Source organism: Dermacentor andersoni, chromosome 1, assembly GCF_023375885.2.
Source record: "Dermacentor andersoni chromosome 1, qqDerAnde1_hic_scaffold, whole genome shotgun sequence".
Taxonomy (NCBI): Eukaryota; Metazoa; Arthropoda; class Arachnida; order Ixodida; family Ixodidae; genus Dermacentor; species Dermacentor andersoni.
The window spans coordinates 303,500,809-303,526,490 of NC_092814.1; the positions used below are offsets into that span (position 1 = coordinate 303,500,809).

At 48.8% G+C, this 25,682-nt stretch overlaps 1 protein-coding gene across 1 annotated transcript in view; it reads right to left on the reverse strand.

Moving 5' to 3' along the window:
- Positions 1 to 25,682, reverse strand: part of LOC126548064 (uncharacterized) — a 112,827-nt gene that overhangs the window by 30,540 nt on the left and 56,605 nt on the right. The window contains exons 3-4 of the mRNA XM_050196148.3: positions 13,020 to 13,393; positions 10,689 to 11,157 (exon numbers count right to left, since the gene is read on the reverse strand). Coding sequence (XP_050052105.3) covers positions 10,689 to 11,157; positions 13,020 to 13,393 — 843 coding nt within the window. The remainder of the gene's footprint in view (positions 1 to 10,688; positions 11,158 to 13,019; positions 13,394 to 25,682) is intronic.

The following is a 25,682-nucleotide window of genomic DNA, read 5'->3' on the forward strand; positions in this document are numbered from 1 at the left end:
TTTTCCCTTGGTTTTTTTTATGAGCGAGATACCACGCATGCAACACGAGGCAATTCCGAAATTTTTATGATTAGACACAACCCCAGCAGTGCCGCTAATCCAAGTTGTACGCACCGGCATTGTGGCACTGGTTTGCGGCACGTGCGACTGCGCTGAGCGAAAATGCTCTCTTATGCGCTTGCCATTGCGCTTCAACTTTTGAACACGCACGAAATAGCTAACGGTATTCATTACCATATCCCCGCAGTCACCAGGGTACACGTGTCTCGTTTTCGACGGTATCGTTTTCGACACTCCGTGAACACACACAGAATTGAGCGAAGCAGCAAGCCTCCGCTGTCACAAGTGGCAAAATACCTTTAATCTACGAGTGTCTAGTAACCGTGGCCCCTTGCCGGCTTGATGATGAAGAGAGGACGGGCTGGCTTAACTGTACACGTCTCCAGTTGCTTCTAGGGTTGAGCTACAGCTGAACGCAGTAAAATTTCACTTGGGAAACAGAGACTCACCGTTTATTTTTAGCAGTATAGTAGCCAAAGAAGGTTCTTGAGTAACATCCATAACGTAGTATGCTTTTTAACCCTAGAGTATACCAACCACGCTCAAGCTGACATTTGACGCTCCTCGCTCCATTTGTCGGGCGAAAAAAAGTTCGGATTAGTTCTCAAGCATCTCCCTCATAGAGCCTGATGGACACTGCGGTCTAAAGATCGCAGTGTCTTTAAGTAATGCAGAGCAAAGAGTTACAAATGTGGTGCACGCAAGTCCAAACATATAACCGAGGAAAACAAAAAAGAAAGGATAAAAGGCAGACGCTATTAGCTCGCAAACGGGTTCTTTATGTTTTTTTTTTCTTCTTCTACTTGTGTGTCCTTCTAAAGTTTCGAAATAAAACAACTTGACACATAAAATCCGCTACTTTACAACGCTACGGAGCGTTTTCCGGATGCCGAGGTGATGTTATAGCAGAGAGACCGGTTGGACTGAGAAAAAAAAAAAGGAAAAGGAAACACACCGCACTCCTTGACATGCACCGTTCGATTGGCACGCTTGTTGCTACGAGAAAGCTCACGCCTGACAAGTGTAGCCTTTGTCCGGCCCCAAGCCTCCTTCTTTATCTTCTTCTCCACTGTCCAGTCGCCTCTGCGCATCATCGATTTGCTACCAGAACTCTGGCGGCAACGAGTCGCAGCAATGTCAGATAACGAGGTTAGCAGCAGGAAAGGAATAAAGTACAGTGAGGCGGTCGAAAGTAAAGGCGACCCTAGAGTATAGTGGGCGGTACACACGCGAAAGGCGGGTCAAAAAGAAAAGTAATAGAGAAGGAAGACCGGTGGGTGTATATATATATATATATATATATATATATATATATATATATATAGATACGTGTGTGTGTGTGTCCGAATCGGAGAATAAATCCGCGGAAAACAGGCAGCGCTCCGTTTGGCCAGAACAGAACACGGCTCGTAATTCTCACCCGCAATTTCGGCGGCGGTCGGGGGCGGCCTTTTGAGTCAGCCACGAGAGGGCGTCGCGGCGGGCCCGGCCGCGCTGTTGCTGTCAGAGACAACAAACCGTCCGGCGCGCGATATCGGCCCGATGGGCTCTTAAGCGGCTGCCCGACGAGCACGGACGCCAGGGGAGGGGAGTAGCAGAGCTGAGGGAGACTGCACCACTTTCTTTCCCGGGTCCGGCCCGGGCTGCTGGCTTTTATTAAATAGGCCTGGCCTGCAAGTGCGCGTGTGTACCTTGGAGCGGCGGGGCGCTCGCAAAGAAGGATTTCGGAATTCGGCGCTCCAAGGTGCGCGCGCTCGCCAACCGGGCTGCTGCCGCGGCAATCGGGGCCAGGCCCGAGCGGCGCTGTATAATTTATACCGGGGCTAAAAGCCCGAGTCCGGCGCGGGCCGCGCGTGCCACAGGGGCTAAACGACCCGCTCAAACCTCCGACGGGGAGCCAACCTGCGCGCCCGAGGGAAGCCCGCGCGATGTTCCGGAGAGGGGAGCCATTGCAAGACAAATGGCCCACCAAATTGGATTTGTGTGCGCTTCGGGTCGGGCCGGCCTATGACTTCCGGCCGCGATTATTGTGTGTGTGCGCGCGCGCGCGCCTCTCTCTCGAAAGCGCGCACGAGGCGCGCACGCAACCCCCTCCACGGGAGCGCGCGATGCTTGCGCCCTGCACCGGTCCCTGCGCGCGCACACACACGCACGTAAGCGCTTTCTTTGCGATTGTTCAGGGAGCGACAGAGAGAGAAGAGGGGGGCATTCGCGAACCCCGGTTTTGAAAGTGGAATGCCCGCGCGGCTCCTAGAAGTGGGTGGGTGGGGTGTCGCGCGCGCGAGAAGCCCGCGCCGCAGGGGCGGTTTAAAGCGGAGTCCGCAGCGTGTGTCAGGGGCGACAGGACGCGAGGCGACAGTAAAAGGATGGTGGATGACTCCGGTCGCGGCAGGCTCGCAGAATCAGAGCTGGCGTCGTTTCCCCCTCGGATGCGCGCACAAACGCGCGCCGCGCCTGTGGGTTAGCCCGTAACGCGGTCTGTCGAGCGCTCACACCGGCAAGTGGGGGAGACACCAAGCACACTTTTCCGGACCTTAATTGGTCACTGAATTCTTAATGGGCGACCCCGCCTCCGTTGGCGAGCGCTATTGTCTGTGTGCTCGCGCGCGCGCGTCGTTGCCTGACGCTGCCGTCGGCCCGACAAGCAAGAGGGTCGCGCCGAGAAAACGGGCGAGACGTCTGATCAAATTTTAAAGCCGGCCGCCTTCCACCCACAGCTGGCGGCGGCCGCCAAGCGCTGCTGAGCAGCCACCGCCAAGCGAGCTTTTCCCCGAGGTCCCTCTCTCGGACGGCATGCGCACACGCAATCGGATTTCCCTACAATTTGCAGCCGCTTTTGTTTTCCCCCGGGTTCATCATGCGTGCTTGGTAACTTGCTTGCCATTCCCTCCTGCCAGCGCCGAAACCAGCGCGCGCGGGAATTCCGTCCTGCTTCTTGCGAGAGTCGCCATCCGAAGGGAAGCACTGCGCCGTGTTTGCCTCTCGTTGAATCCGGCTTCCGCTGCTCGTTTCTGCACTGCGGGGCAGCACTCTCCTGAGAGACTTCTTTCCTTCCGGGGCGGGCTTTTTTTTTTTTTTTTTTGCAGCGTTGCAATGCTTGCCGCATTGCAAGAAGTGATTGCTACGCCTCCTCCCCAGACGAACACTTGCTTTGCAGCGACCTCGTCTAGTCGTGTCATAATTTTTGTTTTATTTGCTTCATTGGGACAAAGAAGCTAGAGCGTAGATACGCCACCCACCCCCTCATCCTTTCACCCCCCCCTTTTCTTTTTCTTTTTTCAGAGGTACACGTTTTCTTCTCCTACTCCCTCCCTCCCTGCCTGCCTCCCTGAGAAATGAAACAGGATGGACTGTAAAAGCAACCTCACATCAACGCAGCAAAATATGGCTGCCGTCAGGGCCCATTTTCTTCGGCTGTCTGTTTCTTATTTTTGTACGAAACGGAAGCGTTACGAAAGTAAGCTAATTGAGAAGTAGTGAACGTCCAGGTTGAGGGGCTTGGTAACCATATGGCCAGTGGTGAATAACGCGTTAAATTAAGGACAAGATTTACATATTAAACATGGCCCAATCGCTGTCTCGCGTCATGTCTACTAACACTTGCCTCTCATCTTTATAGCACTCTCTGTTACCTGAAACAGCAAAGTGTTGCTTTTTTTTTCCATTAACTATAACAAACGAAATACTGGAAATCTGAAAGTCACAGTACAAAAAATGCGATACTCATTCCATGTAAAAAGCAGCATGGTAGTAAGTCGCCAACACTTGATGTTCTGGCGGATTGTTGCTGCCCACTGTTTCCTTAGCCCAAGGGTTAAAACTAATGCGATGCTTGGGAAGGTTATCATTAGTAATTTTTTTTCTGCTCGTTTAGATATCACATGCTGCCATACCATCTCCACACTACAGCCATACTGCCATACCATCTCCACCTTCGCGCGAAGGCTGTGGGATCGTTCCCCACCTGCGGCAAGTTCTTTTTTCATTCCCTTTCATTTCCGTTAATTTATCCTTTCTTTAGTTCATTTATTAGGCACTAGTAATTTCCCCTATGTTGTCCTTGGTGTCAGTGTTTGTTGGCCTCTTATGATAAGACTAATAAAGATCGGGCCCTTCGGTTAACCCCCTTTCTCTCCTTTACATATATATATATATATATATATATATATATATATATATATATCGTGTGTGACACGAACAGCTGATAGCTTGCCTATAAAGGCTCGTAGGAAATAAATAATGAATATTGCTGTTTATGTTTACGGAACAAAGTTCCAACTTTTGACTATGGCTAGGCTATTGATGCGTATACGCACTACTACGTGTTGATACTACATGGTTTGACACCCTTATGAAATATCAGCATACATACTTTAGAATGCAGGCCGCAAATCAATTATCCTAATTTAATGAAGCATCAAACTATGTGGATTTCGAGCACATTAATGCTGCTGCTGTTTTACAATTGTAGCAATGTAATCAGGAGGAGAGAAAGAAAAAGGAAACCTGTGCTCTGAGTTGTTATTGTTCTTGCGAACAGTGTAATCGGCCTTCTGTAAATAACAGACATGACGCGTGGGACACTGATTAAAACCACTAGCAGAAACGCGAATTAATCTATCCGGTTATTACCAGCTTCCAATGGATTATCATTGTATTTTCTCCTGATGCTTTTCCCAGACCTCCCACTCGTTCGAATGCGACTGAAATTGGCACAGTAGCCAGCAGTTTATGGAATTACCGACGCGGCGTGAAGATAACTTGAGAAGAATCAAGACTCTTCCTTTGACGCCGCACTGCCCGAGGTCATCATGACGGGTCCCCAAAAAAAGGACGTCACGCATTGAAAAGGAATGGCGAGGCGAATAGTGATTAAATACGAAGTATTCAAATAAATGCTTCATTGGTATGTAAGTTAGATATAATCATGACAGCAGCTAAAGTACAGTGATCTTCTGTGTCACGTTGAAGAGAATCACTGTATCGCCACCTTGACGAACTTAATAGCAGTGCTTCATTTTCTGGGAGTATAAAGTGACCTGCACTGCAGTCTTATAAGAAGTGATACTGACAATTGATATAACTGGCTTACATCTCTTCGAAAAAAAAAAAAGCAAGAACAAACAAGCAAAAACGAGGTGGTGCCGTTTCGTGGAGGCTTGTCATGAACCGCTTCTAGCCGCTCTATGTTCGTGTTAATCTTTATCTTGTTTAGTCTTTGGAACCAGTCTCATATTCAATAAATGACAATCCGAAAGCACACCGCATGACGTAAGAGGCGGGACTTTCATTTTTCCATTGAAATTGAATGGTATGCTTGAAGGTATCGTAAGCAGCGCATTGAATGACAACCGCCCTTGACGCGGCATTCTATGCAGCCGACATGTAAAGAATAAATGCAAAAGATGCGGTAGGAAGTGGGCCAGGGCAAAACATTGACCAGAGACTTTCCATGTAGATTAATATATTACTGTGGGCTTTCATATAATACATCATCGCACACCCATGTCAAACTTGACTCAAGTATGAATGAACCACCGATAGCACCAGTCGATGTGGGGAAGCACACGCGCACGCACGCACAGACACACGCACTATAGAACATTCAAACATTAGATCATTAGTTAATTCCTGTACGCCAGTATGAAGGAACATGAGAATTCAAAATTCAAAAGAACATGTAGGCTGCCTTACATGGCGTCATCTGCGTTTTGCCTACAATGAGGCTGTGCAGGAAACAACGCACATGGCACCATTCAAGCTAGTTTACGCAAGAAGCCCCCTCACCACAACATCGACGTCGCTGACAATCTCCAGCACGCCGAAGAAGCCCGACAACTCGTCCGCATGCGCATCGAGAACCAGCAAAAAACCGACAGCCGACCCTACAATCTTCTACGAGGCTACAATGAATACGAACCCGGCGACCATCTTTAGGTTTGCACGCCAATACGCCGCTATATTGGGCCGTACAAGATACTTCGCATTCTTGGTTCATTTGACTATGAGGTTGCGCTCGACGGCGTTACGCAATCACAGCGACTGCATGCGCGACCTGAAGTCCGCATGGTAAACCGTTTTACGTCCGTCAACGAACTGTGAAACTATAATTGTTACTTGATTTGTTATGTTCTATTTCTACTTGTATTTCGTTGCTTTCACGCTCTGTTTGCCGCATCAGGACGATGCTATTTAAGAGCGGGGCATTCATATGAGTACACTATTCAGCTTTCTTGTGTGACAATCTTTCAACGGCTAAACAAGTCATCGCTCGGTGCAAGATGCGCCTACGTGTGTCGGAACTTCCCCGAATGTTGCCGCCGATTCTATAGCAAAACAACCTTGTCTTATAAGGCTGCGTGAACGACGCGAATAGCGGCGTACGCATTCTGGAACGTACGCGCGCGCCAGTGATTACACTGGAATGTACGATGAGTCATCTATAAAACGCCGATGGACTTTGCCGCAGATCCCATTTCAATGACCCGACGATTGTGCTCTCTGACGTCATTATTCTTCAAATATTATTTGATTTTCTTGGGCACAAGTTCGCTCAAAAGACATGCTATTGGCCGTGTCCTAGTCTTCACCGTCACTACAACGTGACAATTTGAGCGTTAGCGCTGACCTAAAACAAAAAATCGCTACGGCTCAGGTGATGTGTTCATTGAATTGCAACTGAAGCGATGGCTTTGCAACTTTCATACTACGGGTAACACTGGACAATATCGGTGATTTGTGAACGTCCACGGTGCCATACAATGCTGACACGTCACAAAATTGAAGCGCTAGCTGTCCCCGTGGGCGGGCAGCGAGTTGCGGCGACATGAACTCGCGTCCCCGGTTACCTGAAATGTCTCTCCTTCCAGCACCGAGAAACGCGCGGACACCGCTCCGCTGCGAAGTACACCATCACGAGGCTTCCCCTTTGGATTCCGAAGAAACGATATGCGCCACTTTCGTTCCCGGCCATCATCACGATCACGCGCGCTTTCGCACGGCATTTTCAGCCGCGATCTCTCTCTCTCTCTCTCTCTCTCTCTCTCTCTCTCTCTCTCTATCTCCGCGGGCGCTATCCCGGAAAGTGCCGCGGGCCCAGAGCTGCACGGTGCCGACCGATTCACGGCGTCTCCGAATGAACCAGTCATTGCTCCGCTTCGCGTGGGCCCCCGACTGGGCTCGCCGCTTCTTTTCAGCGCTCGTCGGTCGGGAATAGCTTTGCCGCCGCGCCGTCCGCTATATATGATAGAGACAGGCTGCGAAAGGGCGCCTCCGCGGCGGCAGCGGCATCAAGCGGTGCTGATATGAGTGCCGGAAAACTTTTTTCGCCTTCTCAACATTCTCCTTTCTCATTCAGTTCCTCAAGTCCGACGGGATTTTTGTTCGGCGGGCTCAGTGCCCGGGCCTACATCGCGCACTCTGGTCGCCGCCGCGATGTGGAGCATCTCTTCTTCAATGTGGGAGGAGAGTGCAGCGAGCGAGAATCCGTTGACGGGGTGCTGGAAAGAGACGCCGCCTGCACTGGAGCTGCCTCATCCTTATCTCTCTCGCTCTGCTTGCCGTCCCTCTTTCTTCTTTTTTTTTTTCTTGCCACCACCGAGAGAGAGAGCTTCGCCGTATTGTACAGTTCAACGCCGGCGCGAATATACCGACGGAGGGCGCCTGAATATGATTGTCTCGTGCCCGCTCATCTCGCACAGTGCTGGGGGATTCTATTCCCGGCGTGCTCGACCCTCATCTTTATTCGCATGGCGGGAGTAGATTGCTTTCTACAGCTTTCTCGGGAAGGCAGAAATGAGAAGAATCCGGGAAATACGAAAAGCTGTGGAGGAGGCGAGAAAAGCTTTCGCCGCCCCTTCCTCCCCGTTTTCTTTCCGCTTCTCTCGGTCTGGCGCGTAACATTTATTTTGAGCCTGGTATTCGTCTCGGAAGAGAGGCTCCTATCACAAGAGAAGAGCCCAGATGAGATAGAGTGAGGGCAAAGTGGCGATTATAAGGCGCGAGAATTTTTCGTAAAATGCGCGCGCGTCAAGTTTGTCTTGGAGGGTTATAAAGTGCATACTGCGCATGAGTGCGTATGAACTACAACAACTCACATGGTGCGAATAGTCATTTTCTAAGAGAGGCACCCAGCTCTGATAACAGCTACGAAACAAATCGAACTAAGAACTTCGATCACAAGGATACTACGATAAGAAGATGACTACTGGCGCAAAACCTGGAAAAAAAAACGATGGACAGAAAGAAATAATTCCATGTGCCACTCCAATCGGCGGCTGGGTGGACGAATATAACAGCACGATGGCGACGACAACGATCGAGGCGGCACGACAGCAGCGATGATGAAGCCACGACGACATGACAACGGCGGTGATTACACGTTTGTGTCGATGACGATAATGACAAAAGCACGACAAAGGCACGATGACGAAATGACTACGGAACTATGACCGTAAGACGAGAATGACGACGAGAACGCTGCTATGGCTGTGTGCTAACGATAACAACAGCACCGTGATGATAGGACGATATTGGAAGATGATCGCACGATTAAAACGACGATCATAGAAGAGTGACGACAGTACAACGAATGTACGATGACAGTGTCAACTACTTCAGCAAACTTAAAAGCGATATAACGGCTTATCCAACGGTAAGACCCTATATTTATTTATTCTGTGGGGGCTACTTCCAAAGAAATATTGATGAGAATAATATCTGCGACAAGCACCATGAAAATTGGCTGAAATGCTCTTGAGAAAAAATTAAATAAACGTACGGGGTTTTACGTGTCAAAACCACGATCTGATTATGAGGCACGCCGTAGTGAGGGACTCCAAATTAATTTTGACCACCTGGGGTTCTTTAGCGTGCACCTAAATCTAAGTACGCGTTTGCATTTGCATTTCGCCCCCATTTAAATTCGGCCGCCGTGGCCGGGATTTGATTCCGCGACCTCGTGCTCAGCAGCGTGCTCTTGAGAACTAACGCGGTAAAATATTTGCGCAAATTACGTTGTCCGTCGGAAAACTACTTATGAGTGCCCATATCGCAAACTGTGTATTTTTACGAGACCAATGTCACTCGCGATTTCGCTGGCAATCCGGGTTAATTTGTAATTGTGCCGTCTGATAGGTGGCTTGTCATTGTTATAAAATATCATAAGTCGTTACTTAGAATAAGACATTGCAGTATTACGCACGCATACACGCTTCACGCTTACAAAAAAATTGAAAGCGCAAGGGAAAAGCAAGCCTTCAAACAAGTAAATCTAATTCTGTGTGGTGCTTGCAACTGCGACAAATATTTGAACTATGAAAGTTCCCAATGCTCGATGCATGTCAGAGAAAATGTACAGAGGCGCAGGTACATGCCATTGTTAAATCGTGTCCCATCGTGGCCAGTCATTCCAGGTGAAATTATAGGGGGTGAGAATAGTCTGCAGTGATCACAGTTTGGGAGGCAAGTTAGGAAGTGGCAAGCTATAAAATTCGTATAGCTTGAGGATTTCAATTAAACGCTTATCTGGTTCTGTCGCCTCTGAGAAACAGTGTCATGACTGTCGCCACTGACACTGACACTGTAATTACTGACAAACATGCCAGGGCCACCACTGTCATCTTTATCATTTTTGTAATTCTGCCTGTAGCTGGCAGAAGTGGATGAACCAAGAAATGATCCCTGTGTATCGAAGTCACTTTCGGAAATGTATGCGAACGAATGCATCCACGATTCCACGTGAGTCAGCAGTTACATGTACGGGTGAACGTAACAAATTCCGCCGTCTTTTTTTTTTTTCTGCAATTCCTATGCTGCGTGTCGTCTTTGTGAGAGGCTCCGATGCCAATGGTAGCGCGTGATCATTGCTGACAGCGATGATCGTCCTCTGAGTGAACAGACAATTCTAGAGCACCGTCCCGACCGATCATCAGCTCAGAAGGCAGTGAAGGCACTTTTGTGTTTTCTCAGAACTTCTCGTTTGCGCGAGCGGCTTTAACTCAAGTTCTGTCCGTACACGTATCTACACCTTCTCTCTCCCGTCTCTCTCTTCCCCTTCTCCCATTCCCCAGCGTAGGGTAGCCAACCAGACTATTAACTGGTTAACATCCCTGCCTTCCTGTATTCCTCTCTCTCTCTCTCTCTCTCTCTCTCTTGCCATGCAGTGAACCTCGCTGTTAGACGCTTTTGTGGTTCTGGAGGCTAACGGGAACTCTTGGGGCTTGATCGTACACAACTCTTGAGCGCCATGATGATGATGTTCATGGTTGATCGGCATCCCCTTAGTAACGGCACTGCGACAAACAGTCACCTAGCCTGCTAGATCTAATCAGCCATGCTATTCATGCTTTTCAGTCTAATATTTTCTGTACATCTCCTTAATATTTTTATCATCCTTAAAACTTCTTTACCTACCTCGTGCCGTTACCTATATATGCCTGTAACAGGTTGCACCCAGCACTGCTACAAGAGCACCACTACGCGGCCTACAGCAACAGTCATGGCGGCAAGCGTAGTTGCCTGAGACTTGCTTGCAAAAGCCGCGGGCGACGTAGTTCACGTAGGCCTCCTTCAAAACAAGGGCAGGCTCGTCACCGAGAAACGTGAGCAACAGTCGAGCGAGCACTCACCGGTGTGTATGTACGTGTGCTTCTTCATGTCCGACTTCTGGTGGAAGCGCTTGCCGCAGTACTCGCACGGGTAGGGCCGCGTGTCCGAGTGGATGAGCAGGTGCGTGGACAGCGTCGAGGAGCGCTTGAACGTCTTGCCGCACTGCTTGCACTCGAAAGTACGCTCGGACGTGTGCACGGCGCGGTGCTGGCTGAGGCTGACCTCGTGGCCGAACGTCTTGTTGCAGAGCTCGCAGGCGAAGGGCCGCTTTCCGCTGTGCGAGCGCCGCGCGTGCACCTCGAGTCCGTGGGCCGTGGAGAACATCTTGTCGCACTTGAGGCAGGAGTACACGTCAGACAGCGGGTGCTGGTGATGCAGGTGGGGCAAGTGGTGCAGGTGGTGGTGGTGGTGCACCGCCGACAGCAGGCCGGCCGCCGACAGAGACTGCGGGCTCAGCCGAGGACCCAGGTCGAGTCGGCTGCACGGTGACTGCGCGAGAGAACGGCCCCAAACTCAAGCTCCTCTCAAACTACGCAAGCATAATCGGAAGGCAAGTTATTTCGTCTTTACCCTTTACATCTTGCGACAACGTTGGTGAGCTTGAGAAACTCTGCTTAAAGATATGTGCGCGTGCCCTGCTTCTTGTCTGCGATGACATGTCCTTCAAAGTGATGACATTCTTGAAAATGCAACAGATACCTTCGTGTACAAGCTTCGAATTGGACTAGTATATACTCCAACTCACAGAGCACGCATTTCGCACAAGTGCTCACGTAATTAAAGAAAGAATATGGACACACAGCTCAGCTTTGTCACGTGAAGTATTTACCGTTCATATGATACCCTTGGAGGCATATTTCAGTATGTATCATATCAAACATCATGCTGACTTCCCTTACTTCTTCCTTTGTTAACTGTATTATTCGTATCTGATGATGCACGATATGTCCTGCTGTCTTTGTCTTAGCAGTGTACGTTCGGCTGCACGAATCAGGGTACATTCCGTCACAAGATATAAATTTTTCTAACGAAACTTACAGTGTACTCAATAATAATTTTTCATCCTTGGCAACAAATGTTGCCGTTGCCGCGCGTGTATCCTTGCTTTACTACAGCCCTTGAAGGCAAGGCAGCGCATTGTAGTCAGGGCCCGTATTCACAAGCCTTCCGTAACGCAAGAGCGTTTTAACATTGGCCGGTGTTAAGGCGTCCGCCATTGATGACAGCAATCAGTGCGATCACTAGACGACTGCCTCGACGATGGTAAATCTCAAACAGCACTTACAAAAGAGAAATATTGTGAATACCGGCCCTAAACGGAGAGATATGCATGCTATAGAATGTAGCCAGTTTTGTATTCCCTTCGTGCACTTGAATAAAACAAGAGGCAAAGCATACACATGTACTTGCGCGGACAACATATTGTAGGAACAAATGGTTAGATCTATCTATCTATCTATCTATCTATCTATCTATCTATCTATCTATCTATCTATCTATCTATCTATCTATCTATCTATCTATCTATCTATCTATCTATCTATCTATCTATCTATCTATCTATCTATCTATCTATCTATCTATCTATCTATCTATCTATCTATCTATCTATCTATCTATCTATCTATCTATCTATCTATCTATCTATCTATCTATCTATCTATCTATCTATCTATCTATCTATCTATCTATCTATCTATCTATCTATCTATCTATCTATCTATCTATCTATCTATCTATCTATCTATCTATCTATCTATCTATCTATCTATCTATCTATCTATCTATCTATCTATCTATCTATCTATCTATCTATCTATCTATCTATCTATCTATCTATCTATCTATCTATCTATCTATCTATCTATCTATCTATCTATCTATCTATCTATCTATCTATCTATCTATCTATCTATCTATCTATCTATCTATCTATCTATCTATCTATCTATCTATCTATCTATCTATCTATCTATCTATCTATCTATCTATCTATCTATCTATCTATCTATCTATCTATCTATCTATCTATCTATCTATCTATCTATCTATCTATCTATCTATCTATCTATCTATCTATCTATCTATCTATCTATCTATCTATCTATCTATCTATCTATCTATCTATCTATCTATCTATCTATCTATCTATCTATCTATCTATCTATCTATCTATCTATCTATCTATCTATCTATCTATCTATCTATCTATCTATCTATCTATCTATCTATCTATCTATCTATCTATCTATCTATCTATCTATCTATCTATCTATCTATCTATCTATCTATCTATCTAACGACCACGTATTGTCCCAGGCCATCGCGGAGCTGCAGCTAAAGGCTCCTACCATGGAGGATATGAGTCCTCCACCGGGCTCGCCGGAGGAAGGACTGAGGGCTTGGCGGCTGGGAGTCTTGGCCGCCTGGGACGTTGGTGTCGGCGGCGAGGAGGCCGCACTGCCGAGTCCCAGAGGACCCTGTGCGGTACTCGAGGTGGTGGTGGATGCCGGCGGCGGACCATGAGGAGGGGGCGGCGGGGCGGCCGGAGGTGGCGCGACCGCGTCGGCGAACAGCCACGGCTTGACGGCGCCTAGCCGCAGGTCGCATGTGAGCGAGCTCAGGGCGAAAGGCCGCAAGTGGAGCGCCGACAGACCCTGTGCCGCCGCCGCAGCGCTGAACAGCTTGGACGAGTCAGTAACTGCCGCCCCAGCCTTGCCGCCGCCTGTGGAAAAACACGGTGACGCCGCGGCCGTGTCAAGTTTATATCTACGCAAGAAAGAGGGCAAATACAGGCGCAACGCGGCCGCTGACTGTCAACTAACCAGTGAACTTTTGCAAGTTTATTCCGTCGATGGTATCAGCGCTCGTGCTGTGTGCATGTGTGTTACCTCTCTCACGCATGCGTCGCATGCATCTACGAACGTGTAGGGGAAGGGGTCACAGGCGACAGACCAACTTCGTCCCCCCTCCGTCGTGGCGTTTAGCGGGACCATTTCTTTTTAAGCTCTGTGGCCTAAATTATGCCTTTACATAATCACATTCCAAATACTCGCATGAAAGCAGACGGTATGCTGAGATTATGTGCAAACCATATCTTTGGAAAAAACAGCCTGGAGGAATTTTTATATTTAATGAGGCTTTGCCACTAGGCAAGCTGTACATGCAGGCAGAGCACGCTTTACAAGATTACATGGTGGAAGAGCATGGTTGCGAATGTGAAGACAGCTGTAGAGTGAGAAAGAAAAAAAAAATTCCCCGACGATTTTGATACTGCCTAATCCGAAATTTGAGCACAACTCTATATGTGCTTTCATTTCTCAATATAATGAGGCAAAGAATTTCAGAGACACACGTAGCAGAGTCTGCGAACGTCGAAAATGTCACCTGGGGGTCAAGCGCGTCGGCTTCTATACATGACTCGTCAAAGGTTCCAACGTCATCCTTGGGGCCCGCATGCCTTCCAGAAAGTACCACATAATTCGCGTCGCGCATACAATCAGATTACGAAGCAATCGCAAACCGTGACAATCGATACAAGCGCGAACGAGACCAAACCAAGGTAACCAAACAAGCGCGAGTGAGAGCTGTGGCGAGCAGCCGATAACACGAAACGAGGGTCCGCCTGAGACCAGATACGAGTACGCATGGAGCGGTCTGGCAGGTCCGCATGACGTCAGTTTCCCGCGCGCACTTCACTTAAGCGGCCGTTCTCATTTGTCTCCGCCCTTCGCGGCTCATGTCTTTAATCTGCCACTCCGCGTTCGCTCTTTCATCCTTCGCTGTGCTCGTTCATTCGGTTACACTGCCCACGCCACCGACGCCGACGCTTGCCGCAGGAAACAGCGCCTAAGAGTTGCACTCTAAAATTATGCAGAACCCACCCAGTGTGAGAATCAACTTCTTGCACCGCATATTACGGGCAGCAGGCTATCTACCCTCGAATGGGGTTGTGCAAAGTATTAACAAATGACACTATGTGTTTCCGTATGGCAAGCATTTGTGCGTGTGTGTGACTCTAACAATGATGGCGATGATGGCCTAACGGCAAAACCATGACGGCAACAGCATGACGGCGACGACACGACGACTACGGCATAACGGGGACGACTATGGCATCACGACGACAGCTTGACGATGGCATGACCATAGAATAGGCATGAGCACGACTTCAACAATGATGGGGAAATGACGGGGACGACGATGGTCGCATCACATATGCTCGGCGTGCCACCACTCTAAGTTCTCGCCTCGGAAACGTGGGGAAAACTGCGCTAGCCTAGGTGCTTTAGAGCTTCTAAGCACCTAGGCTCTGGTTAACCTCCGTACCCTTCTCTCATTTGCAACTCTCTCTCTCTCTCTCTCTCTAAGCAAATTGTTGCTATGCGACATAACGCGCCCGTCAATCATCTCAAAGCGCTAGTTGGCGCAAGGGAAGTTTGCATGCCTCTATGGCCCAGACGTAGGAGTCCGGCTGTTGCACTGAGGGACAATCCTTTAAATCCCACCCCGAACACTTTTTCTTAATTTAGTTATGAGGCACCATCCAAGGCCAGACAGACCACGGGCGCAAATTGGCTGGAAAAGGTAAATACTGCATCGCATTAATAGACATCTGGACCGGGTGAGAAGAGCATTCGCTCACGCGAGTGTACAGCAGTTAGTCTTCGCGGAAGGACAGCACATAGTGCGCAAAGAGGTGTCACATATTCTGCTCACATTTCTGCGGGAGACTGAATTGATGGACACATTGTGACACATCATGAAGTGGAAAGAGATGCTGAAGCGGAGCACTTGCCGCCCCAGACTGCCAGGCTAACATTGCCTGTAGCAACACCACCACCCTCCTCCCGGACAAAAAAACAACCAGCAAGAAATGGAGCACAAGCTAAGGAACAGAACGCTGCAAAAAGACCGGTCCACTCGCCTCTTTTAAAGGCAGCCAGTCAGGTGTATAATCGATCAATCGCCCCTAGGACACAGAGCCCGCCACAACCTCGCGTGCACTGTGTCGCGGGTAGCTGCCGCGAACATGGCAGGAGCGACAAAAGCAGACAAAAAAGGTATTCTGAGAGGCATATAAAAAGTAAAGAAGGCGCGAGAAACGCAACGACAATCTGGACACAAAAGGAAAGAAAAAAGGAGCGAAATCAAGCAGTGCGCACGCAGGCAGCGTCCACGCCGTCCCCAGGAGACAGCGCGATCGAGCGAAGTGCGCGCAGCACGGGATGTGGAACAAAAGAGAGTCGCCCCCGCGCCCCGACAGAAGAAGCAGCAGCAGCAGGTTGTCGGAGCGAAAAGTTGGCGCTTGCCGGGACGTCCACACGTCCACGTTAATCACGCGAGCGCTACACTTCCAGCAACAGGCGCCTTTCGCTCTCCCCCTCGCGCGAGCGTGCTACGCTTGGAAACGGGCTACGCTGGGGGAGGCCTCGACCGGCGTGCAATGAAATTAGCGCCCTGTCTGGCGGGGAGAGCAAAAAGCAGTATCGCTTTCAGCCCAGGGGTCCCTCAGGACCAGGGGGACGGACGCGCGCTGCCACCGACGATGCTGCAGCAGCGAGAGCACTCGCGCGAGCTCGTGGGGAGCGCCGAGATCGGAGCTGCGAGCAGCTCAAACGGCGAAACGCCGCGGCCTACATCTCACGAGCGGCGACGCAGTCAGCGAGCGAGTCTGGATGGGTAGGGAAACTGTGCTGTACCTTTTCGACACCGTAAACCACGGGGTCGCTCTAGATCGCTAAGCGTAGGGAAGGGATGATGCGAGAACTCTGGCCAACAAAGTTTGTTTTGGTTTGCCTTTTATATGCGGAGCGCAGTATACCCACAAGGAGCTCAGCAAGTTAATGGTGAAATGTGAATAACTTGGGAAGCAACAACTTTTCTGATGATAACGTTTTATCCTCGCGTTCCGTCATTTTGGTCGCGATAACGCGAGGGCAACGTTGGTCCTAGGTGCATCAGTTTTTTACTGGTTTAGTTCGAAATTCTGATTGCTTCTGTGAAACGGAAACGAGAGCATATCAGCGCAACAAGAGTAGCGTATGAACAGTATTCCGTAGACGGGTTGAAGGAACAGTGGGAGCTGCAGGAATGCATGCCACCATCACTTTTCGCGCACGTTCATACGAATTGTCACGTCACTGGACGCAGTTGCTCACATAAATGTGCGATTCCCCTGACGAGCCTACTATAGGCTACCTGCGTGCCACGCCTGGGGGTGGAAGTGGAAAAAGCGGGGACATTTTTCGGCAGGCTTCGACCGGGCACATTGTGTTAATCGAGTTGAAATAAATGTTGTTCGTATTTGTGAACCCTGAACGATGCTCCACTCACCAGCGGGTAGCATTGCGCACCCACTGCACAAAGGTACCTTCGGGACGTAGAAGCCACTGTTTCCAATGACCCGCATGTTGACAGTCTGACGGCATATCGCACCATACATTTTAAAGGAAGCGATGAGACGAAAGAAAAAAAATACCATCGGTTAATGTGCCAGTGCCTGGCCACATAGCAGTCAAAAAATAATAAATAAAGTGAACGCGAATTGTTCAATATGCTTCAGCACCAATCGTATTCGCATAAAAGTGCCAGCAACACCATGTCGCACTATATACCCCCGATGATCTCGCGAAGCAGGATTGCTCCGTTCAGGGTGCCTCCATCAACGTGTGGCATCCCGGCATAGACGTAGGCACATATCCAGAAAACGCCTCGTTTAGTGCCGTCGCCACACTCTGACCGTGTTTTCTTGTAACCCTTATCCATAACGCATGAGTGCGGGAGGCCTTACACCGGTCAATGAAAAACATTTTTTACATAAGAGAAGTTTTGTGTCTACGGGCGTTATTCGCGGCTGTGGGGAGGAATCCTTTGACCCCACTTCCTCTTGTGGTCAATCCACGACGTGCAAGTTGTTATCGGCACGTGGGTTGGACGGACTGCCAAAAAACTGCTGCCGGGTGGGTACGGAAGGCTTCCACACCAATAGTGCTTATGTAACTAATAATTTTTATTGAAACATCAGGACTGCGGTATATTTACATGAATGTGATTTCTATCTACATATAAGTTATGAAAGCAGCCACATAAGGAAACGCAGATCGTTAGAGTACGCACCTTTCGCGTTTGTTGAAAAAGCAATGGTCGTTGTTTTGAAATTACTAAACATCTTAAGACACCAACAACTTTTTTTCAGTTAGATAGTTTATACTTCTGTGCAGTGCAAACGCTTCTTTATCGCAACAATGGCAGCAAAAGTTATTTCCTGAATGTCAAAAAGAAGTATGCACTTTTGTTTTGTTTCTTAATCGAAAGCACTCGCAAAGTCTCGGGGAGATGACATCTTGTTGATTGTAGCGATAGTTTTATTGCTATACCTATACCACGTAACACAGTTTCCTGCCCTCTTTTCTTGGGAAATAAGAGAACACGCTCTATAACAGTGGTATCGAATAAGCAAAATCAGAATTATTCGCGAAGCGTGCTAAACTAAGAAACACGGTAGGTGACTGTCACGTGCCTCTATGACGCCTCACCGTAAGCTGATATCACACTAACAAGTAGCACAGGCAAACACAAGCGGGCTTTTTTTCTCACACGTACAGGAATAGCGCGGCTTGAGTAAACAGTGCAAAGGTCAAAAGGGCTCGCCAGCAAACCCCGTTTGCTCTCAATCTGAGTCTCACGGGTACGTGCGTGAAGCCCTGCTGCACCATGGGAGGCGAGGGTCAGCTATGCGATTTCATTAGCGGGAACTTTATCTAGCGCACTCGACCTCGAGGGGCTTTATTATGAAGTAAGGCCCAAACACAGATAAAAGAATCTCGCTAGTATTGTTTCGTTAGGAACTACTGCTTTCCCTTGTAGAATGACACTTCAGAGTCGATATTGTATAAATATACCTGAAGCGTTTTTCGGGCTGGTTCATTCGGCTCAGTTGTGCATTTTGCTTACAACTATAAACGAGGAGCACACTCGGCTCGTATTCTTTACAAGATGCGCTAGTGTTTTCGTCACAAGTGCAGAGCCGCCTTTCTTTCCTTCTTTCTTTCTTTCTTTCTTTCTTTCTTTCTTTATGATGTGTTCTGCCCATTTTTTTTTTATCTAAAAGCAGCTCATTTCACTACGCTGTGTCACTACCTATATTGATAGCAAGACGAGAGTGATACATACAGTGCTGATTCAGTTTCACAAGCTTGATTGAAGGACACGATTGATTGCACTTCAGTCATCATTAAAGCATGAATCAAAATACATGCAGTGCTGATTCTTGCTTGACCATGATTTAAGCGTTATATATATATATATATATATATATATATATATATATATATATATATATATATATATATATATATACACATAGAAAACGTTTCCGATGCTATTATTCCGAGTTTTTATAAGAAGCTGGCAGTCGAGAACACTGGGTTTTTAATTTGTCCGGCGCTTATGGTACGTATACCCAACAGTGCGACAAAATAAAATAAAGGAAGCTCCGGCTTCCGGTGAAGGTGTGCTCTGGGCCCACGATAAGAAAGTGTTATGCCGCTGACCCTAAGCTCAACATAGGAAAAGTTTTCCTTCAGTGCCTAACGAGGCAGCTGAATAAGCGGTGACGGGTATAGAAAGCTCACTCACGGTGAACGCGCGCGTATTCAACAAACAGCAATCTTGTTAACCAGTGACCGTATTCACAAAATCCTTACGCTAGAACTATTCGTAATAATATGGATCAGCCTTTAAGTCCTGTTGGAAGTCCTAATTAGCAAAGCTGCACGACAAACAGCTGTTACAGGTGAAAAATCTCTCTGCCTTTGTCATGTCACTTCTCTCTCTCTCTTTCTCTCTCTACGAGCGAAAAAATATAGAGAATGAGGCCGCAGAAACGCTACATAAGGCGTCGCACACTATATTGTGCTGTTCCCAACCCCGAAAATGGCTCGGGAAAATTTGCGGGGGGCAATTAGTAATCTATGCTTACAATTCTCGCAAATACGTTACGAGCCGCGTGTTTTGTGTGAGACAGAAATGATCAATCTGAGTTATATACTTCTATTTGTAGGCTTTTTATCCAGCTAAAGAACTTACTCAACATACACCGCACCCGCCGTTTATTTACTTTCTCTTTTTTTTTCATTTTAATGAAAAGAAAACAAAAGAGACGAAGCTGCTCGCGGACCCGGCTCGGAAGCGACGCGACCGTCGTCAGCGGGTTTTCGCTAGCCCCAGTGCAACGCAGTGGCGTGTATTCAAGGCAGGCCTAAAGAACCAAAGCGTGGGTCTCGTGTGCGGCCGGAGAAGGGAACGCGGCTATGTAACGGAAGAGATTGATTGGATTGGTCGTGCGCCTGCTTTGTGTCCCACAGGCTTGCCCCGGGCTATTGACACAACATTAGAAAAGAGCGCGCGCGCGCAGACCGCTGCGTCGGGGTTCCGCGGCGCCGCTCGGTGCGTCGCCAAGGCTGCCGCGCCACTCAGCCCCGGGTGGCGAGAGCGGGCGCGAGACTCGTGTCTCGCCGGGCTCGGGCTGAGGCTCTGCGAGCGACCAGATGGCAGCAGCAGGGCACGCGTCGTCGGGTGGAATTGCTCTTCGCGTGAACGCTTCACTAACTCCCGCAAAAAAAGAAGGAAGAGAAAAGAGAGAAAGGGTTAAATTAAAAAAAAAAATATCTGTCTCGACCTTTGAAGGTGATAAACACATATCCACCGCGCTGGATATGAGATCGTCATCGAACGCAAGTGCGGGGAAAGAAATGTAAAAAAATTAATGCGGGGGAAGCATGTAAGGGTAACTTTCGAACTCAAAGGTGGTTATACCGCAGGAACTGTATACTTCAACTCCGGCGTCAAGGAGAACCAGAACGTTGGTGTTGTGAACGGCGAAGAACGGAAAATGAGAAGCAAGCGCCGACAGCGAGCAATCAAATTCACGTTGAGCCAGACGGCGCCACAAAACAACGTTCCGCGCACTCCGCTGCCTCTCTGCGCGCGCTGGGTGGAGAGGTCCTCTGCGCGTTTACCCCATCTCTACAACGCGGTCGCGAGGGGCGTCGACTGGGACGCGAAGGAGGAAGAGGAAGCGTCTGCGCACACATCGAGTGCGTGGATGTGTAGACTGATCTCCGCGAACCCGTTTCGCGCTTATCGAAAGATAATATTATTGCTTCCCCTCCCAGGTAGAGCGAGCGGCCGGAGATTGAAGAGGAGTTGCACGAAGAACTGATCTCGGTGTTCGATCCCCACAAGTGCCTGCTTGTTTTCCTTCTTTCTTTCTTTTTTTTCTCCTTTCTCGATCTTCGGCGAACGAAGTTCCCCCGCGGCCTTCTGTCGCTGTCTGAACGACCAGCGCGCGCGGCGACCAGCCCAAACTGCACTCGAGTTCCACTCGGGAGACACGGTAAGATGCTTTTGAGAGGCAATGCAGGAAAAGTGTGCACGCATCACGGCAGACAATACAATTAGCTTTGTTCATACAAAATATGGTTAGCTAGGACGTTCGCGATGTTAGCGTAGTCTGATCTCACAGCACCCCTCGTTCCACTGTTTCCGAGAGCTTCTAGACTTTTGCTTTCCCGCACACACTCGGTCTCAAGTGTCCGGCTAGCGAACCTTCCCCTGAACAAAACATCAAGCATTACTGATGCTTGATGCTTTGCTCTCAGGGCATACGAGACGAAACAACTACTACCCATGTGTCGTTTTTTGCACCCACTTGCAACCACTTTCAGTAAGCGTCCATCTCGAGTCAACTGAGATTTCAAAATTTTCCTAGTAGGAATTCGAAACGCATCACACAGACTTCGTATACAGGCGCTTACCACGGTGGCTAAGCGGCTGAAGAGCTCTGACACTGATCGCAAGGTGACAAAGACGATGCCGTTGTCTCTAGCAGCGAGTTTAGCCCCAGAAGGGCGCAGTTCAGAAGCCCAGCTTCTTATGCATGCTGTATCTTTATAAAAGGAAAAAGAGAACCAGATGATGACAAAACCCGGATGGCATGAAGTTAACGCGAAACCTATAACGCGTGTCGTTCTTATAGTCCTCACCTACGTTGGAAACAACATATTCGCAGACACGGTCATGATGCGTCATCAGTAGGCAGTCATTTCATGCACGTCACTGCAACGTCACATGTTTGCCATATAAAAACACGCTGCTCAATAAGTCGTGGTTCTCGTTGCTTTATCTGGCTTCCTTGTAGTACCACTGACAGCGACATAACAGCGGCGACGAGATTGCGCACTGGCGCTAGACGAGTAGACCCACACAAATATGAGTTCCGGGCGACCGCCAGAATTTGGAGGTATGGAAGGTACTACACGTAGCCGACGTATCCTGTTCGTCTGGAGGCTTACTTTGAAGCCCATAACACTACAGACGCAGCGAGGAAACGAGCACTGCTCATATCATCGATCACCGACAGCGCAGTGGTTCAGGGGCGCTGTCACCCGAAAGAGGTCAACGAGCTTAATTACGATGAAGTCGCCGCACATTTGTAAAAACATTACGCCCCGCAAGTCAACGAGATCACTGCAAGCTATGTGTTCTTCATGCGCGCACAGAAAGCCGGTGCGACTGTTCGGGATTTCACTGGTGAAATTAGACTGCTGGCGGAGAAGTGCAATTTCTGGGCATCATTGGAGCGCATGCTAAGAGACTGAATTGTGTGTTAATGACCGTTTGAGGGAGCATCGAGCAAATGTGCAGGCTTTCGTAGCGGGGGTTCACTGGGTGACCACTGCAAAAGGTGCCCGTGTACTCCAGTGTACAGAGACACTTGTATACGCGGAAGATTCAAGGCTCACTAAGAGGAAGAATTGTTGGAGGCATTTTGTATCAAAAAGGAAGGTTGCATTAGCACCGCGTCGCTTGATTTATCAAAAAAAGAGATATATTTGAACAATAGGTATCAAAGTCCGCGGATATGAAGGGCTTAAATGTGTTATAGCGTGGTTAGAAATGTGCCTTTAATCTTGCGAAGTGAGACATATGATGATCTGCTTTGGTGCAGACAAAGTGCGCTGTGGCAATGTTATTTCTAATGTTTCTGCGCAGCAGTTGCTCGTGTAATTTTTCCGCACTAAAGCTGGTCTAAGTTCGGCGACTGGTCCTGTGTACATTCTTTCTGTGTCCTGTCTTGAAAAGGCGCCGTTATAACCACGTTCCATCAAACGATGAAGACGTTAGGCGCCATTTTCTAACGCAACAGAAGTTCACCCTTGAACAGGCGGAATGCTTTGCAATTGCGGCACGAAAAGCTGCCGAGAACGCCAGGATGATGCACTCTACAGATCAAAGTGCTGTAAATGTTGCACGCCAAAAGAGCTGTACGGGGAAATTGCGGACAAAGCTGGATACGCGCGGCCAGTGTGGACGGTGTGGTAGTTAAAGACATGCCGAAGATGAATGGAAACACCTGCGCACTGTGTGCCACAGGTGCGTCAAACGAGGCCACCTGAGCCGAACGTGCCCGTAAACCTCATCTCATCTGCCCGCCGACAGCAGAGGTTATACACGGATGGACGGAGCCAGGGTTCGTACGCAACGACAGCTGAAGACAGCGCAACCTCGGACGATAACGATGCCCTGTACATAATAGAGGCTGTTCTTCATCAAGAGGCCAGCATCCGCAAGGTTAAACCAATTCACAAAGTCTTCAGCTGGAATAACGTCCCTCTAGCAATGCTTGTGGACACGAGATCACCTGTAAGCATCATTTCAGTAGTGGTGTTTCGGAAGTGCGAAATGAAGTGGCCGGCATTGCGGAAAACGCTGCTAAAGCTGTCCTACCTATCGGACTAACTTCCAGTGCTTGAAGAACTAAACATGACGGCCATGTACGTTGGGCAAGATCTTTCAGCTAAGGCCATAGTGGTCAACAGCTCGGGACCGTCGTAATGTGGCAGAGACACGATAAAAGCGCTTAACGAGGTCGACGTTGCCATGCTGACGAACATGGTCGTAAGCGAGCAACAGATCTAGTCCAATGAAGCCAACACGGAATTAGAAGCACTACTCAGTGATTATGCTGACGTCTTTGCTCGAGGTTTCGGTCATTGCAAGGGACCACCTGTGACATTTCAGTTGAAAGAAAACGCGTGTCCGCGGTTTTTCAAGGCCCCCTACTGTAGCTTACGCCTTGACGGACAAAGTGTCGCAAGCGCTGAACCAGTTAGTTGCAGATGACGCCCTTATGCCGCTGAAAACCGCAAAGTGGGCAACACCAACCGTATCCATCCTAAATAATGATGAATTACTCAAAATACGTGGGGATTTTCGGATGAATGTCAATGCAGCCACACTGACAGACCAGTACCTTTTGCCGCGAGTGGATGATATTTTTGCGAAGCTGAACGGCGAGGGAGTTTTCACGATGCTGGACCTACGCCAGGCCTACAACCAGCTACCGTTGGATGAGGACGCCCAAAAGATAGCGGTCTTTAACACTTAAAAGGGCGTATTCTGCTTTAAACGATTACCTTTTGGCGTGAATTCCACGCCAGCAATATTTTAGAGAGGGATGGACGGGCTGCTGGGTGATATTCCAGGCGTGTAGGTATATCTGGATGATATTATTGTCGCGGAAAAGGAGAACGATTGCACAAAAAAAAAATGCAAATTTTGGCAAGGCAAAGTTGCACTTCTCGGCCATCGTATCGACGCTAACGGACTAAGGTCAAAGGACGAGAACATAAAGGCCGTTCTCGAAGCGCCAGAAGCCACTTTGGTGAGTGAGCTGAAAGCCTTCTTCCTCGTGAATTATTACGGCAAGTTCCTGTCGAATCTGGCCACCGTGCTGGCTCGAATAACGGTACCACCGTGCTGGTACCGTTGAACAGCTGGAGAAGATGGCAAGTCGCTGGCAGAACGTTTGCTGGGTAACCAGATTAGGACGAAGATAGACTGCATCGCGCCCAAAGAAAAATCAGCAGATGGCTCGGCGACAGCAAGGACGAGAAAATTTAATACAGGTGAACCAGTCTGAATGCGCAGTTTTGGAACAAGTCAAGGTGTATTTCAGGGGTAGTGCAGAACCAGCAAGATTCTAGAATGGTCACCGTGGATTGTGCGCAAGGCCACCAACAGCGACATCTAGACCAGCTGAGATGCCGAGCTGAATCAGAGGACTGCTCCCTCGGCGAGAAAAACAAGCAGGAACCAGCGGAAGATACTGGGAAAAGGGCGCAAGGCAGTCCAGAAGAAACCGTAGTGGAAGCAGTACCACCATACTTGCGAAGATCAACACGGTCAAGGAAACTTCTTTAACCTTATGCTTTTTAAAATGGGAGAGATGATGCGTCATCTGTAGGCAGTCATTTCATCGCACGTCACTGCAACGTCATAGGCTTGCAGTTTAAAAACACGCTGATTTATCGACCTTCCTTGTAGTACCACTGACAGCGACATAACAGTTTACTGCGGCGAATATTTAAATTTTCAGTTTGATCCATGTGCTGTTTAAGCAAAAAAATAACGGGTAGGCTAGCGCGCTTGCGCACAGTATAAATTTATTACTCAAGCCGAAGGAACACGTACAGATCCTGCTTCAGACCTTCTGATATTGCGATACTGTATTCATATACAATTGGCCGTGCAAAAACTTGCAGTTGTTCAGCACTTGAGAGACTAGTTTTCGATACAGTACTGCACTGGAAGCTATGGTATTTCATTGCGATGGCAATTATATAGATACTTCAGCCACATTTCTACCGTCGTCGTCGCTGTCGTCACCATGGTGCTCCGTATAAAGTCCACGGGCGATAACATCGTCACCGCGCGCCGTATGCTGTATGTGCGAGTGAAAGCGCGCGAGGGTGAGCCAACACGGCGGCTCAATCTCGCGCTTGCAAGGGAGGAAGGCGCGGAGCAAGCGCGCCGTCAGCCGTCGCGCTCAAAGCATCGGGGAGAGGAGAGAGAGAAGTGAAGGGCGTTCTACTCCGGCGGCGGCTGCGTATGGCGCAGCCACGCGCGGCCGCCCAGACCTTTTCTCGAAAGCGATCTGCGATGGTTAC